Here is a 17412-nt window from a genome sequence, read left to right on the forward strand (position 1 = left end):
CCGTGAAAACTGTTTTGATACGGTGTGTCCTTCATAGACCACATACAAAAAAAAATAGAACAGTGATTCAAGTAAATAAACATAGACAGCATCATAAAAATGAATGTCAATCAACTTTATTTGTGTGGTGTGTGTGTGTGTGTGTGTGTGTGTGTGTGTGTGTGTGTGGGTGTTTGTGTGTGTGCGTGCTTTTGCGTGCGTGTGTGTTTCAGTATGTGATGTGTTCAGGGCTGTGGTGCCGGGTAGATGGAGAGAAGGACTGTAAAACCAAACTGGACCCACCCATGGATGGCACCGAATGTGACATTGGAAAGGTGGGTAGAACCACAGCCATTTATTAAGATACAGTACATGGCTCTGTGTAGAACATGTTGAGGACTGTCATTTGTGGACACTGCTCTTTTTCACATGACTTCATTCAAGTTTTATTATCAAAACTAAATGTGCATCCCAAATGGCACTACTTATATAGTGCACTACCTTTATATAGGGTGCTATTTGAGACGTTTTGTCCTTTTGAAACTACGTAACTTCATAATTACAGCACACAGCTTTTCAGACAAAAAAATGCATTCTATTATTTTTCAGGGTAGACTCTGTTGCACCCTTTCTATCTACATGTCTGCATCCCAAATTACTCTTATATCCCTTCTGTATATAGTGCACTATAATTTGACCAGAGCCTTATGGGACCTGTTCAAAAGTAGTGCACTATCTAGAGAATAGGGTGCTATTTGGGACGCAGCCGATGTCTTTATTAATTCATCACATTAAAATCAACAGGATACAGGTCACTACCAAATTGTCCCTCAATACCAGCCTCACAAATATGAAATCATATTTTCCACACGAGCCCAAGCAAGGAGCCGTTGCTGCAAGAGAAAAGAGAGCGAGTGAGGGAGAGAGAGAGAGAAGAGAGAGAGAGAGAGGGAAAGCGCGAGAGAGAGAGAGAGAGAGAGAGAGAGAGAGAGGAGAGAGAGAGAGAGAGAGAGAGAGAGAGAGAGAGAGAGAGAGAGAGAGAGAGAGAGAGAGAGAGAGAGAGAGAGAGAGAGAGAGAGAGAGCCATCCTCTCTGAGAGATATTATAAACAGGGAGATGAGAAACAGCCTGTGGGCCCAGCTGTGGCTGCTCAAGGCAAACCCCTGGCCCCGCTTCAGACCGTCTCCCTGTCCCTTTGTGTATCCACGCCGACAGCCAACATGATGCAGAGCACCGCGCGGAGCCCAAACCACCGTAAACCCTGCTAGTAACGTCACCAGGAGCATGTTGTATGTTGTTATGTTGTCTGTTCGCCACGGTTGAGTATTAGGTGTTAAGAGTAGTGAAGTGCAGAAGGGAAGTCTATTGAGACTTTGTCCTTAGATGCACCATTTATAATCTGTAACAGCCCATGTAGAAATTCAAGTGCAGTCTCTTGTAGAAATATGCTTTCATTGATCACCAATGTGTACGTTGGGAAACATTTTTGTTTGGGGGGGCCGGGGGGCTTTGAATAAGGCAGGTGAACTCTGGAGAATGTTACATGTCATCAGAGCGGAGAGGACGCGTTAAATAGTGCGACTCCACTTCTAGTGCAGTGCTTGAACTATTTCAGGTATCTTGGAATGGGTGGGTTGTATCAGTGAAAAAGTTGACAGAAGTGTCAATAATGATGATGAGCACACCCCAGAGTTCAATCAGACCCTGAATCCTCTGTTTACATAGCTCAACACATCAGCGGCAACACAATCAGCAGCAGGTCAACGTCCAAGGCCAAGTTTAACGGGTTACACTGTGAGCGCAGCGTTGTTTTGTATTACTGTTGTGTTCAGGTGTTCAGTCGTGGGGTTTGATGACAGGGTTGTAGGTTTGGATACTGTGTCAAGTGTTCAAGTGTGTGTGTCTGTGTGTGTGCATGTGTGTGTCTGTGTGTGTGTGTGTGTGTGTGCGTGCACGTGTTTGTGTGTGCGTGCATGTGCGTTTGCGTGTGTGTGATGTCCTCATGCAGTGGTGTCGTGCTGGGGAGTGTGTGAGCCGAGTGGTGCCAGTGGAGCCAGCCATGGGGGAGTGGAGCACCTGGGGGTCCTGGGGAGCCTGCAGTCCAACCTGCAGCACGGGCATCAGTGGACGCCAGCGCAAGTGTGAGAGTCCCAGGTACTTTACACTGTAACGACTGTCTCTTTGAGTAGAGTCCCAGGTACTTTACACTGTAACGACTGTCTCTTTGAGTAGAGTCCCAGGTACTTTACACTGTAACGACTGTCTCTTTGAGTAGAGTCCCAGGTACTTTACACTGTAACGACTGTCTCTTTGAGTAGAGTCCCAGGTACTTTACACTGTAACGACTGACTCTTTGAGTAGAGTCCGAGGTACTTTAACTGTAACGACTGTCTCTTTGAGGAGAGTCACAGGTACTTTACACTGTATTGACTGTCTCTTTGAGTAGAGTCCCAGGTACTGTACACTGTAACGACTGTCTCTTTGAGTAGAGTCCCAAGTACTTTACACTGTAACGACTGTCTCTTTGAGTAGAGTCCCAAGTACTTTACACTGTAATGACTGTCTCTTTGAATAGAGTCCCAGGTACTTTACACTGCAACGACTGTCTCTTTGAGTAGAGTCCCAAGTACTTTACACAGTAACAACTGTCTCTTTGAGTAGAGTCCCAGGTACTTTAAACTGTAATGACTGTCTCTTTGAGTAGAGTCCCAGGTACTTTACACTGTAACGACTGACTCTTTGAGTAGAGTCCGAGGTACTTTAACTGTAACGACTGTCTCTTTGAGGAGAGTCACAGGTACTTTACACTGTATTGACTGTCTCTTTGAGTAGAGTCCCAGGTACTGTACACTGTAACGACTGTCTCTTTGAGTAGAGTCCCAAGTACTTTACACTGTAACGACTGTCTCTTTGAGTAGAGTCCCAAGTACTTTACACTGTAATGACTGTCTCTTTGAATAGAGTCCCAGGTACTTTACACTGCAACGACTGTCTCTTTGAGTAGAGTCCCAAGTACTTTACACAGTAACAACTGTCTCTTTGAGTAGAGTCCCAGGTACTTTAAACTGTAATGACTGTCTCTTTGAGTAGAGTCCCAGGTACTTTACACTGTAACGACTGACTCTTTGAGTAGAGTCCGAGGTACTTTAACTGTAACGACTGTCTCTTTGAGGAGAGTCACAGGTACTTTACACTGTATTGACTGTCTCTTTGAGTAGAGTCCCAGGTACTGTACACTGTAATGACTGTCTCTTTGAGTAGAGTCCCAGGTACTTTACACTGTAATGACTGTCTCTTTGAGTAGAGTCCCAGGTACTTTAAACTGTAATGACTGTCTCTTTGAGTAGAGCTACAGGTACTTGACATTGAAACGACTGTCTCTTTGAGAAGAGCTACAGGACCTGTTGGTCACTCTGACAGAGCTCTAGAGTTCCTCTGTGGAGATGGGAGAACCTTCCAGAAGGACAACCATCTCTGCATCACTCCACTAATCAGGGCTTTATGGTAGAGTGGCCAGACTCCTCAGTAAAAGGCACATGACAGCCCACTTGGAGTTTGCCAAAAGGCACCTAAAGACTCTCAGACCATTCTCTGGTCTGATGAAACCAAGATTTAACTCTTTGGCCTGAATGCCAAACGTCACGTCTGGAGAAAACCTGGCACCATCCCTACGTTGAAGCATGGTGGTGGCAGCATCATGCTGTGGGGATTTTCTTCAGCGGCATGGACTGTGAGACTAGTCAGGATCAAGGGAAAGATGAATGGAGCAAAGTACTGCACAATCCTTGATGAAAACCTGCTCCAGAGAACTCACGACCTCAGACTGGGGCGAAGGTTCACCTTCCAACAGTACAACGACCCTTAGCACACAGCCAAGACAACGCAGGAGTGTATTCGGGACAAGTCTCTGAATGTCCTTGAGTGGACCAGCCAGAGCCCGGACTTGAACCCGATCGAACATCTCTGGAGAGACCTGAAAATAGCTGTGCAGAAACGCTCCCCATCCAACCTGACAGAGCTTGAGAGGATCTGCAGAGAAGTATGGCAGAAACTCCCCAAATACAGGTGTGCCAAGCTTGTAGAGTCATAACCAAGAAGTCTCAAGGCTGTAATCGCTGCCAAAGGTGCTTCAACAAAGTACTGAGTAAAGGATCTGAATACTTATGTAAATGTGATATTTCTGTTTTTAATTTTTAATAAATTAGCATACATTTCTAAAAACCTGTTTTTGCTTTGTCGTTATGGGGTATTGTGTGTAGATTGATGATGGGAAAAAACAATTTTATTAATTTTAGAATAAGGCTGTAACATAACAAAATGTGTAAAAAGTAATGGACAGATTTTTCACCTTGTCGGCTTGGGGATTCGAACCAGCGACCTTTCAGTTACTGGCCGAACGCTCTCAACCGCTATGCTTTACATCATTGATCTTGACCTTCATTCCATACATTTTGTTTTGTATTGTCTCTGTGGGACCAGTGGGAAAAGCCGGGACTGTGTCGGCTCCAGGATGCAGTACAGGATGTGTGAGAGCCCACCCTGCCCTGTTGGGATCCCCAGCTTCAGAGACCAACAGTGCCAGACCTTCAATCGCCCCTCTCTACACTGGCACTCCGTCATGGATGATGGTAAATATCTAGATCATAGACTGTATAAAATAAAATATTAATCCAGCACAGATCAGACTTGCAAAGACCAGGCTGCCTATCATACACCCCCGATTTCGCATTTCATTTTCTCGCCTCGTTGTGCCTCGTTGTGCCTCGTTGTGCCTCGTTGCGCCTCGTTGTGCCTCGTTGTGCCTCGTTGCGCCTCGTTGCGCCTCGTTGCGCCTCGTTGCGCCTCGTTGCGCCTCGTTGCGCCTCGTTGTGCCTTGCATCCCCCGTAGTTCAGCCGACCATGTCTCATTCATGGTAATGATGTTGCTCTCCTTTTATCTTATTTTGCCCATACGGTACTCACTGAAGTTCACACCGGCGTTTATTTGAAACAGGCGTTTATTTGCTGAAAAGTGTGCCGATGCCCGTCTACTAAAAGGGACAGGCAGCTATTTGAGACTGTGTTTAGTTGAAGTAAAAAAAAAAAAAAAGTTTTACAGTACACTATTCACAATTACTGCAGTGCAGTTCTCTAAACCGCCAACTCCCTCTTAGACACTAACTCTCAAACTCTAATATCTTGCTTTGCTCAAGCCTCTTTCTTGGTCTAATTTTGCCTGTTGAGGTGGAATTTGTAAGCCAAACCAGTCTGTGTTTGTTTGAGCGTGCCGTGCGCATACCTGTGTGTGTGTGTGTGTGTGTGAGGCCCATGTTAGCGCTAGCCCCAGGCTACAGTAAGTGAAGCTGGGTTCTGTGCAGAATGACAAACAGGCTCTCCGGTGGCTCTCTCTGCTCTGGATGACATCACTGGATGACATCACTGGATGACATCACTGCACAGACGCTCTGCCTGCTGGAGCACAAAGCTCCTTTCATCAGGCAAGGGGTCTCCCCCTCCTTCTCTCTCCTTCTCTCTCCTTCTCTCTCCTTCTCTCTCCTTCTCTCCTTCTCGCTCCTTCTCTCTCCTTCTCTCCCTAACTATTTCTTTCTTTCTTCTTATCTATCTATATTTCTCTCTCTTCAACTTTCTGTTTTTCTCTCTCTAACGCTCTTTCATCCTATTCATCTATCCTTCTCTCTCACTCTCTTTATTTCTCTCTCTCTTTCTTCCTCTCTCTCTCTCTCTCTCTCTCTCTCTCTCTCTCTCTCTCTCTCTCTCTCTCTCTCTCTCTCATCTCTCTGTCTCTCTCTCTCTCTCTCTCTCTCTCTCTCTCTCTCTCTCTCTCTCTCTCTCTCTCTCTCTCTCTCTCTCTCTCTCTCTCTCTCTCTCTCTCTCTCTCAAATTCAAACTGCTTTATTGGCATGAAAAACATTGCGTCAATATTTCCAAAGCAACAATGTATACAATATACATTGTAATAAAATAATAAAGAATAAAGAATAATAATATAAAATGGTAGTAAATAATAATACACAAAAAATATATATAATACAAATAATAATAACAACAATAAAATGTTAACAGTCAACAGTAGAAATATAATAAATATATAAAAGGCTAAACTTGGAAAATGAAACTATAACTAACTTTTAACTAATTAACTGTCATCCTCACCATTACATCAGTACTACAACTACCATCATCATTACTACCACTACTACAACCACCATCATTAAACTGCCATCATTACCATCCCCCCTACTACCCGTACCACTACTATTTGGAATAATGATCACAATAATAATAATAATAATAATAGTAATAACAATAATAATAATAGTAGTAATAATAATTATAATAATTATAATAATAATAATAATAGTAATAACAATAATACTAATAATAAGTAAGTTACTGTTTACTATGCAGATGTTATTATTCAGTGTCCCTCAGGCTATGGCAGGCAAATACATATTTGGCTGCAAGAGGAGCCGTTGCTCCTTCGCCCATTAGTATTTTTTGTTTTTCCTCTGGGTTTAATAAGTTAAAATTTTGAATAAATGTAGTAATTTCTACGTATAATGAATCTCTTGGTGAGGAATATTTATCACAGTAAAGGTGAAAGTGCATCTCTGTTTCTACCTCCCCTGTCGTGCAGTGACCACATACACGCTCCTCTTTGCGTAGCCATGTCTTTTTATGTCTGCCGGTTTCTATTGCCAATTGGTGGTCACTCAGCCTGTACTTGGTAAGGATCTGTCTCTGCTTCGTACCTCTGACAGAGTAGAGATAATCAGCCAATTCATATTCTCTGTTTAGGGACAGATAGCAATTTAGTCGGCTTTGGGATTTTGTTTCGTTTTTCCAATGTTGTAAATATGAGTCCTTTGATTGGTTCATGATTTTGTTTATTTGAAATCTTTCTTTTGAAGCAGTGCTGGTGTCAGCTTGGTTGGTTAGGTCCAACACCAGCTGACTGAGAGGGCTCGTTTCTGGGCTCAGCTCTTGAATTTGGACTTGAATTTAGATGTAGCCAAAATGTTAAGGATCTTTTCTGTATTTTCATTACCACTGGAAAGCGGCCTATCCTACACTACATGCATTAGTTGGTGTATTTCTTTGGACTTGTAGAATATTCCGACATAATTCTGCATGTAGGGCTTCAATTGGAGTTTTGTCCCACATTTTAAAGTCCAGTTTATTGCGTGGCCCCCAAACCTCACTTCGTAAAGAGCTATTGGTAGGATTACGCTGTCAAATATTTTGGACCAAATTCTAACTGGAATGTTGATTTTGAATAATTTCATTATTATTGCATACAATCCTCTACAGGCTTTTTCTTTGAGTGCATTCACTGCCATATTAAAGTTTCCCGATGCAGATATGGTCAGACCAAGGTACAGTGAGGGAAAAATGTATTTGATCCCCTGCTGATTTTGTACGTTTGCCCACTGACAAAGACATGACCAGTCTATAATTTTAATGGTAGGTTCATTTGAACAGTGAGAGACAGAATAACAACAAAAAAATCCAGAAAAACGCATGTCAAAAATGTTATAAATTGATTTGCATTTTAATGAGGGAAATAAGTATTTGACCCCCTCTCAATCAGAAAGATTTCTGGCTCCCAGGTGTCTTTTATACAGGTAACGAGCTGAGATTAGGAGCACACTAGGAGTGCTCCTAATCTCAGTTTGTTACCTGTATAAAAGACACCTGTCCACAGAATCAATCAATCAATCAGACTCCAAACTCTCCACCATGGCCAAGACCAAAGAGCTCTCCAAGGATGTCAGGGACAAGATTGTAGACCTACACAAGGCTGGAATGGGCTACAAGACCATCGCCAAGCAGCTTGGTGAGAAGGTGACAACAGTTGGTGCGATTATTCGCAAATGGAAGAAACACAAAATAACTGTCAATCTCCCTCGGCCTGGGGCTCCATGCAAGATCTCACCTCGTGGAGTGGCAATGAGAACAGTAAGGAATCAGCCCAGAACTACACGGGAGGATCTTGTCAATGATCTCAAGGCAGCTGGGACCATAGTCACCAAGAAAACAATTGGTAACACACTACGCCGTGAAGGACTGAAACCCTGCAGCGCCCGCAAGGCCCCCCTGCAAAAGAAAGCACATATACAGGCCCGTCTGAAGTTTGCCAATGAACATCTGAATGATTCAGAGGAGAACTGGGTGAAAGTGTTGTGGTCAGATGAGACCAAAATCGAGCTCTTTGCCATCAACTCAACTCGCCGTGTTTGAAGGAGGAGGAATGCTGCCTATGACCCCAAGAACACCATCCCCACCGTCAAACATGGAGGTGGAAACATTATGCTTTGGGGGTGTTTTTCTGCTAAGGGGACAGGACAACTTCACCGCATCAAAGGGACGATGGACTGGGCCATGTACCGTCAAATCTTGGGTGAGAACCTCCTTCCCTCAGCCAGGGCATTGAAAATGGGTCGTGGATGGGTATTCCAGCATGACAATGACCCAAAACACACGGCCAAGGCAACAAAGGAGTGGCTCAAGAAGAAGCACATTAAGGTCCTGGAGTGGCCTAGCCAGTCTCCAGACCTTAATCCTATAGAATATCTGTGGAGGGAGCTGAAGGTTTGAGTTGCCAAACATCAGCCTCGAAACCTTAATGACTTGGAGAAGATCTTCAAAGAGGAGTGGGACAAAATCCCTCCTGAGATGTGTGCAAACCTGGTGGCCAACTACAAGAAACATCTGACCTCTGTGATTGCCAACAAGGGTTTTGCCACCAAGTACTAAGTCATGTTTTGCAGAGGAGTCAAATACTTATTTCCCTCATTAAAATGCAAATCAATTTATAACATTTTTGACATGCATTTTCTGGATTTTTTTGTTGTTATTCTGTCTCTCACTGTTCAAATAAACCTACCATTAAAATGATAGACTGATCATGTCTTTGTCAGTGGGCAAACGTACAAAATCAGCAGGGGATCAAATACTTTTTTACCCTCACTGTATGAGTAATTTTTTTGTGTGTTCAATTATGGTGTTGTTCAAGGTATATTTATATTTGTGTTTCTGACATCTGGGTTTTTTCTGGAAAATCATGATTCTAGTTTTCTTTTAATGTACTGCCAGGGCCCAATTATGGCAATAATGCTCTAGAAGATTAAGATACTGTTGAAGACCTTTGGTTGGTAATAGAATAACCAAATCATCAGCATATAGCAGATATTTTACCTCTGTGTCAAATAGTGTGAGTCATGGGGCTGCAGAATGGTCCAACATGTCTGTTAATTAATTGATATACATGTTGAAAATGTTTGGATTCAAACTGCAGCCTTGTCTCACACCTCGACGTTGCGAAAATAATTATGTTCTTTGGTTTTTGATTTTTATTGCACACTTGTTTTCTGTGTACATGGAGTACCAGTTAAAAGTTTGGACACACCTACTCATTCAAGGGTTTTTCTTTATTTTTACTATTTTCTACATTGTAGAATAATAGTGAAGACATCAAAACTATGAAATAACACATATGGAATCATGTGGTAGCCAAAAAAGTTATAAACAAATCAAAATATATTATAGATTTTAGATTCTTCCAAGTAGCAACCCTTTGCCTTGATGACAGCTTTGCACACTCTTGGCATTCTCTCAACCAGCTTCATGAGGAATGCTTTTCCAACAGTCTTGAAGGAGTTCGCACATATGCTGAGCCCTTGCTGGCTGCTTTTCCTTCACTCTGCGGTCCAACTCATCCCAAACCATCTCAATTGGGTTGAGGTCGGGTGATTGTGGTGGCCAGGTCATCTGATGCAGCACTCCATCACTATCCTTGGTCAAATAGCCCTTATACAACCTGGATGTGACGATCCCGGCTGTCTGAGTCGGGTCCGGTCTGGTGACTAGGGTTCCTGCTCGTATTCTCCAGTTTCCCGAGGGTTCGGGAACGCTCCGGGGAGCGCTCTGGTTTTTCCGCACCTGCATCCCATCAGCAATCTGCACACCTGGTCCTGATCATCACCCTTCTTAGGCTCTGGCCCAACATCCAGTTCCTGCCGGATCGTTAGCCATGAACATCTCTCACCCGGAACCTTCACCCAACCTCTGCCTGATGGTCGGCGGCTGCCGAGCCAGTACCGGACCAACCACCGCACCCTCAACAACCCATCCACGCCACCCGCTCTGTTCCCTGGATTATTCAGCTTCACTCGGACTCTAACAATAAACACTCACCTTTGTCTCACGTACCGTGTCCTGGTCTGCTTCTGGGTTCTGGCTTAGTTAACCGTGACAGAACGATCCGGCCAGTAATGAACCCAGCGGACCTGGACTCTGTTCGCCATGCTATTACCCAGCAGGAGAAGATGTTGGGCCATCATAGCACGGTACTACAGGAGATCGCGTTGTCAGTTCGGAACCTTTCTACCGGTCTGACGGAGGTCCAGAACCAACGCAAGTGTCCGGTGGAGGATCCACTACCGGTTTCACCCATCTCGCCTGCCGCTTCTGAAGCTGTGTCCATCCGTGAGCCCAAGGTTCCGACGCCGGATAAGTATGAGGGAGAGCTGGGAAGATGCCGTTCCTTCCTTATGCAGTGTGGACTAGTGTTCGATCTACAGCCCTACTCTTATGCCACAGACAAGGCTAGGATAGCCTTTGTGATTGAGTTGCTGCGTGGTCGAGCGCTGGAGTGGGCTTCAGCCGTTTGGGAACGACAGGATCCCTGCATGGCTTCATACCAGGGGTTCACGGCCGAGATGAGGAAGCTCTTCGACCATTCCGTCCGAGGGAGGGACGCAGCTAGGCGCCTGTTTTCGCTTCGCCAAGGAACTCGCAGCGTGGCCGACTTCGTGATCGAGTTCAAGACGTTGGCTGTGGAGAGTGGGTGGAACGAGGAGTCTCTGCAAGCGGCCTTTTACCAGGGTCTGTCGGAGCAGCTCAAGGATGAGTTGATCTCCTATCCGAGCCTAGTGACCTGGACAGCTTGGTAGCTTTGTCTATTCGGGTGGATAATCGAGTCCGAGAGCGAAGGAGGGAGAAGCAATGGGTTCCGTCCCAACCGATCAGCTTCTCAGGATCCAGTCGGGTCGTCAAACTGCGCGGCTCGCTAAAGTTGGGAGGACTTTTAGCGAGCCAGTTTCGACCTCTCAATACCTCTGTCAGACCCCGTTTCCGGCTACCCTTATGAACAGGAATCAGAGCTTAGCGATTAACGCTTTTATCGATTCAGGTGCCGATGGAAGCTTTCTAGATGCCGAGTTGGTGGAACAGCTGGGGCTTTCCAAGGAGCAATTGCCGGAAGCCATTGAAGCTACCACTCTGAACGGCAGTAGTCTGGCACGTATCACGATGAGGACTGAACCGGTTAAGATGCGGTTGTCGGGGAATCATTCTGAGATGATTTCATTCTTCATTCTGCCGTCTTCCCATGTTCCTCTGGTCCTTGGATACCCCTGGCTGAAGGAACACAATCCCACGTTCGATTGGGTGACGGGCAAGGTAACGAGTTGGAGCCTTGATTGTCATGCTAACTGTCTCAAGACTGCCTGCCCCCATTCGGTTCCCAGTCAGGTGATTGAGGCTAAACCCCCAGATTTGTCCCTGGTTCCCGAGACATATCACGATTTGGGGGAAGTTTTCAGTAAGCAGAAGGCTCTGTCACTCCCTCCCCACCGACCATATGATTGTGCCATCAACCTGGTCCCTGGAGCTGTCTACCCCAAGGGAAGGTTATACAGTATCTCCCGATCTGAACGTGAGGCGTTGGAGACCTACATCAAGGAGTCCCTAGCTGCTGGTCTCGTTCGTCCCTCGTCATCACCCCTGGGGGCAGGATTCTTCTTTGTGGGTAAGAAGGATGGCTCTCTTCGACCGTGTATTGATTATCGGGGGTTGAATGACATCACGGTCAAGAACAAGTATCCCCTGCCCTTGATGAGTTCTGCCTTCGACTCTTTACAGGGTGCTACGGTGTTCACCAAGCTAGACCTACGCAATGCGTATCACCTGGTCCGGATCAGAGAGGGGGACGAGTGGTTGACGGGTTTCAATACACCGATGGGTCACTTCGAGTATCAGGTGATGCCGTTTGGACTGACCAATGCTCCAGCGGTATTCCAGAGTATGGTGAACGACGTCCTGAGAGATATGATCGGTCTCTTTGTGTTTGTTTACCTGGATGACATTCTGATCTTCTCGAAGGAACCTTCCGACCACGTCCAGCATGTCCGGCAGGTTCTGCAGCGATTGTTGGAGAATCGCCTGTTTGTGAAGGCCGAGAAGTGCGAGTTTCACGCCCACACGACATCCTTTCTCGGGTACATCATCTCCAGGGGAGAGATTAGGATGGACCAGGAGAAGGTTAGAGCGGTTCTGGAATGGGCCCAGCCCGGTACGAGATTGCAGCTCCAGAGATTTTTGGGGTTTGCGAATTTCTACCGCAGATTCATCCGGGGATTACAGCCGTGTGGCCGCTCCGTTAACTGCCTTGACTTCCAGCATCAGGACCTTCAAGTGGAATCCGGAGGCGGATCGAGCGTTTCTGGATTTGAAGAGGCGATTCACCAACGCACCGATTCTCTCTCAACCGGACACGGCCCGTCAGTTCGCTCGTTGAAGTGGACGCGTCTGATGTGGGAGTTGGCGCCATCCTGTCGCAGCGATGCTCCACGGACAGTAAACTCCATCCCTGCGCCTACTACTCTCGTCGCCTTTCGCCTGCGGAGAGGAATTACGATGTGGGTAACCGGGAGCTTCTCGCGGTGAAACTTGCCTTGGAGGAGTGGCGCCACTGGTTGGAGGGGGCGGAGCAACCGTTTATTGTCTGGACGGACCACAAGAATCTTGCTTACGTGCAATCGGCTAAACGTCTCAACTCCCCGTCAGGCCAGGTGGGCGTTGTTTTTCGGACGATTCAAGTTTGCCCCTGACGTTCCGACCTGGATCTAAGAACGGCAAGGCGGACGCCTTGTCCCGGATGTTCTCCAAGACGGAGGAGAGTGGGTCCAAGACCGAGACAATCCTCCCCCGGAACTGCATCGTGGGAGCAGTTATGTGGAAGATTGAGGAGGAGGTGCTGGCGGCCCCTTCGGACTCAGCCCGGTCCCGGTAACGGTCCACCCGGTCGGTTGTTTGTGCCTGAGTCGGTTCGTCCTGCTGTCCTCAAATGGTCCCACGCCAGCAAGATGGCTTGTCACCCTGGCGTGGCTCGGACTATGGCGTTTCTTCGCAGACGCGTTTTGGTGGCCTGCCATGGCCGAGGATACTCGGGGTTTTGTTGCTGCCTGTCCAGTGTGTGCGCAGAATAAGAGTACCAATCGGCCCAGCTCTGGACTACTTCACCCCCTTCCTATTCCCCCGCGACCATGGTCGCATCTGGCCCTGGACTTCGTCACGGGGTTGCCCGCTTCTGAGGGGAACACGGTCGTTCTGACTATCGTGGACAGATTCAGCAAGTTCGCCCACTTTGTGCCAATTGCCAAGCTTCCTCTGCCTCGGAGACGTCCGAGATCCTGGTTAGGGAGGTTTTCAGGGTCCACGGTTTGCCCAGTGATATCGTTTCCGACCGTGGCCCTCAGTTTACCTCTGCTGTCTGGAAGTCCTTCTGTTTGGCCATTGGAGCTACGGTCAGTCTCACATCTGGTTTTCACCCCCAATCCAATGGTCAGGCGGAGAGAGCCAACCAGAAGATGGAATCAACGCTACGCTGTCTGGTCTCTTCCAACCCCACCTCCTGGGTCTCTCAGTTGCCTTGGGTTGAGTATGCCCACAATACTCTTCCTACATCTGCCACTGGGATGTCTCCCTTCCAGTGCCTGTATGGCTACCAACCTCCCCTGTTTCCTTCTCAGGAGAAGGAGCTCTCAGTGCCTTCTGTTCAGGCCCATATTCGGGCGTTGCCACCGGACCTGGCATCGGGCCAGAAAGGCACTCCTTAGAGTTTCGGACCGGTATCAGCTCCAGGCGAATCGTCGCCGGATTCCCCGCTCCCACCTATACCATCGGAGATAGGGTTTGGTTGGCCACACGGGATCTTCCGTTACGGACTGAGTCTAGGAAGTTGTTACCGAAGTTCATTGGTCCGTTTGTGGTGGAGAAGGTGATCAATCCAGTGGCAGTTCGACTCAAACTACCGAGGACGCTCAGAGTCCATCCCACCTTTCATGTCTCCTGCCTCAAGCCTGTCTTCCTCAGTCCTCTGTTGCCTCCTCCGCCTCCTCCTCCTCCTCCTCGGATGATCGGAGGTGGTCCTGCCTACACGGTGCGTCGCATCATGGATTCCAGACGGCGGGGCCGGGGTTTCCAGTATCTCGTGGACTGGGAGGGGTATGGCCCTGAAGAGAGGAGTTGGATTCCGCGGCGACAGGTCCTAGACGCAGACCTCATCAGTGACTTCTACCGCCTCCATCCTGGCGCTCCGGGAAGTCCGCCCGGTGGCGTTCGGGTCGGAGGGGGGTACTGTGACGATCCCGGCTGTCTGAGTCGGGTCCGGTCTGGTGACTAGGGTTCCTGCTCGTATTCTCCAGTTTCCCGAGGGTTCGGGAACGCTCCGGGGAGCGCTCTGGTTTTTCCGCACCTGCATCCCATCAGCAATCTGCACACCTGGTCCTGATCATCACCCTTCTTAGGCTCTGGCCCAACATCCAGTTCCTGCCGGATCGTTAGCCATGAACATCTCTCACCCGGAACCTTCACCCAACCTCTGCCTGATGGTCGGCGGCTGCCGAGCCAGTACCGGACCAACCACCGCACCCTCAACAACCCATCCACGCCACCCGCTCTGTTCCCTGGATTATTCAGCTTCACTCGGACTCTAACAATAAACACTCACCTTTGTCTCACGTACCGTGTCCTGGTCTGCTTCTGGGTTCTGGCTTAGTTAACCGTGACACTGGAGGTGGTTTTGGGTCATTGTCCTGTAGAAAAACAAATAATAGTCCACCAAGCGCAAACCAGATGGGATGGCGTATCGCTGCAGAATGCTGTGGTAGCCATGCTGGTTAAGTGTGCCTTGAATTCTAAATCACCGACAGTGTCACAAGCAAAGCACCCCCACACATCACACCTCCTCCTCCATGCTTCACAGTGGGAACCACACATGCAGAGATCATCCGTTCACCTACTCTGAGTCTCACAAAGACACAACGGTTGGAACCAAAAATCTCAAATTTGGACTCATCAGACCAAAGGACAGATTCCACTAGTCTAATGTCCATTGCTCGTGTTTCTTGGCCCAAGCATGTCTCTTCTTATTATTGGTGTCCTTTAGTAGTGGTATCTTTGCAGCAATTTGACCATGAATGCCTGATTCACGCATTCTCCTCTGAACAGTTGATGTTGAGATATGTCTGTTACTTGAACTCTGTGAAGCATTTATTTGGGCTGCAATCTGAGGTGCAGTTAACTCTAATGAACTTATCCTCTACAGCAGAGGTAACTCTGGGTCTTCTTTTCCTGTGGCAGTCCTCATGAGAGCCAGTTTCATCATAACGCTTGATGGTTTTTGCGACTTGAAGAAACTTTCAAAGTTGTTGAAATTTTCCAGATTGACTGTCTTAAAGTAATGATGGACTGTCGTTTCTCTTTGCTTATCTGCTGTTCTAGCCATAATATGGACTTGGTCTTTTACCAAATATCTTCTGTATACTCCCCCTACCTTGTGTCACGATCGTTGAGAGACGGGTCAGACCAAGGTGCAGCGTGAAAAGCGTACATGTTTATTTAACTCAATAAACATAAACAAAACAAGAAACAACGTAACGTGAAGTCCTCAGGCTATACACATACAAGCCTAACACGGAACAAGATCCCACAATACACAGTAGGCAAGGGCTACCTAAGTATGATCCCCAATCAGAGACAATGAGCTACAGCGGCCTCTGATTGGGAATCATACCCGGCCAGACATAGAAACAGAAAACTAGAACCTAAACATAGAATTTCTAGCACAGATTTCCACACCCTGACTCAACAAACTAGAGTTCTATAGGTCAGGGCGTGACACCTTGTCACAACACAACTGATTGGCTCAAACGCATTAGGAAGGAAAGAAATTCCACAAATTAACTTTTAAGAAGGCACACCTGTTAATTGAAATGCATTCCAGGTGACTACCTCATGAAGCTGGTTGAGAGAATGCCAAGAGTGTACAAACCTGTCATCAAGGCAAAGGGTGGCTACTTTGAAGAATCTCAAATATAAAATATATTTTGATTTGTTTAACACTTTTTTGGTTACTACTTGATTCCATATGTGTTATTTCATAGTTTTGATGTCTTCACTATTACTCGACAATGTAGAAAATAGTAAAAATTAAGAAAAACCCTTGAATAAGTAGGTGTGTCCAAAAATAAGTACAATGCAATGCAATCTGTAACCCCTTGTACGTGTGTGTGTGTGTGTGTGTGTGTGTGTGTGTGTGTGTGTGTGTGTGTGTGAGAGAGAGAGAGAGAGTGAGAGTGAGAGTGTGTGTGTGTGAGTGAATTAAAAGGTCTGTCTAGTCCAGTAGTCTGCATATTAGATGCAGTAGTTGGAGCACCTCTCCAATCTCTAATAGTTCTAGGTGTCTTTTGCCAGAGGTTACCTTAGCATATGTAGGCTGATGATCTGAATGATACATGGTGTGGACTGCATCACAATGGGCCGGGTCTAGTAGAGCTGTGTTGTGATGGGCCGGGTCTAGTAGAGCTGTGTTGTGATGGGCCGGGTCTAGTAGAGCTGTGTTGTGATGGGCCGGGTCTAGTAGAGCTGTGTTGTGATGGGCCGGGTCTAGTAGAGCTGTGTTGTGATGGGCCAGGTCTGGTAGAGCTGTGTTGTGATGGGCCGGGTCTAGTAGAGCTGTGTTGTGATGGGCCGGGTCTAGTAGAGCTGTGTTGTGATGGGACGGGTCTAGTAGAGCTGTGTTGTGATGGGCCGGGTCTAGTAGAACTGTGTTGTGATGGGCCGGGTCTAGTAGAGCTGTGTTGTGATGAGCCTGGTCTAGTAGAGCTGTGTTGTGATGAGCCTGGTCTAGTAGAGCTGTGTTGTGATGGGCCGGGTCTAGTAGAGCTGTGTTGTGATGGGGTCTAGTAGAGCTGTGTTGTGATGGGCCGGGTCTAGTAGAGCTGTGTTGTGATGGGATGGGTCTAGTAGAGCTGTGTTGTAATGGGACGGGTCTAGTAGAGCTGTGTTGTGATGGGCCGGGTCTAGTAGAGCTGTGTTGTGATGGGACGGGTCTAGTAGAGCTGTGTTGTGATGGGGTCTAGTAGAGCTGTGTTGTGATGGGCCTGGTCTAGTAGAGCTGTGTTGTGATGGGCCGGGTCTGGTAGAGCTGTGTTGTGATGGGCCGGGTCTAGTAGAGCTGTGTTGTGATGGGGTCTAGTAGAGCTGTGTTGTGATGGGGTCTAGTAGAGCTGTGTTGTGATGGGACGGGTCTAGTAGAGCTGTGTTGTGATGGGCCGGGTCTAGTAGAGCTGTGTTGTGATGGGACGG

At 47.2% G+C, this 17412-nt stretch overlaps 1 protein-coding gene across 1 annotated transcript in view; it reads left to right on the plus strand.

The window, feature by feature from the left end:
* Window positions 1-212: 212 nt before the first annotated feature.
* The window catches only part of LOC123485457 (A disintegrin and metalloproteinase with thrombospondin motifs 19-like), a gene marked incomplete at its 5' end in the record, with an annotated part of 74909 nt that continues 57709 nt past the window's right edge, over window positions 213-17412 (plus strand). Inside the window, 3 exons of the mRNA XM_045216381.1 lie at window positions 213-314; window positions 1988-2133; window positions 4459-4607. Of these exons, the coding sequence (XP_045072316.1) occupies window positions 213-314; window positions 1988-2133; window positions 4459-4607 (397 nt within the window). The remainder of the gene's footprint in view (window positions 315-1987; window positions 2134-4458; window positions 4608-17412) is intronic.

This window comes from Coregonus clupeaformis, unplaced genomic scaffold (genome assembly GCF_020615455.1).
Source record: "Coregonus clupeaformis isolate EN_2021a unplaced genomic scaffold, ASM2061545v1 scaf0699, whole genome shotgun sequence".
In the NCBI taxonomy this organism is placed as follows: domain Eukaryota; kingdom Metazoa; phylum Chordata; class Actinopteri; order Salmoniformes; family Salmonidae; genus Coregonus; species Coregonus clupeaformis.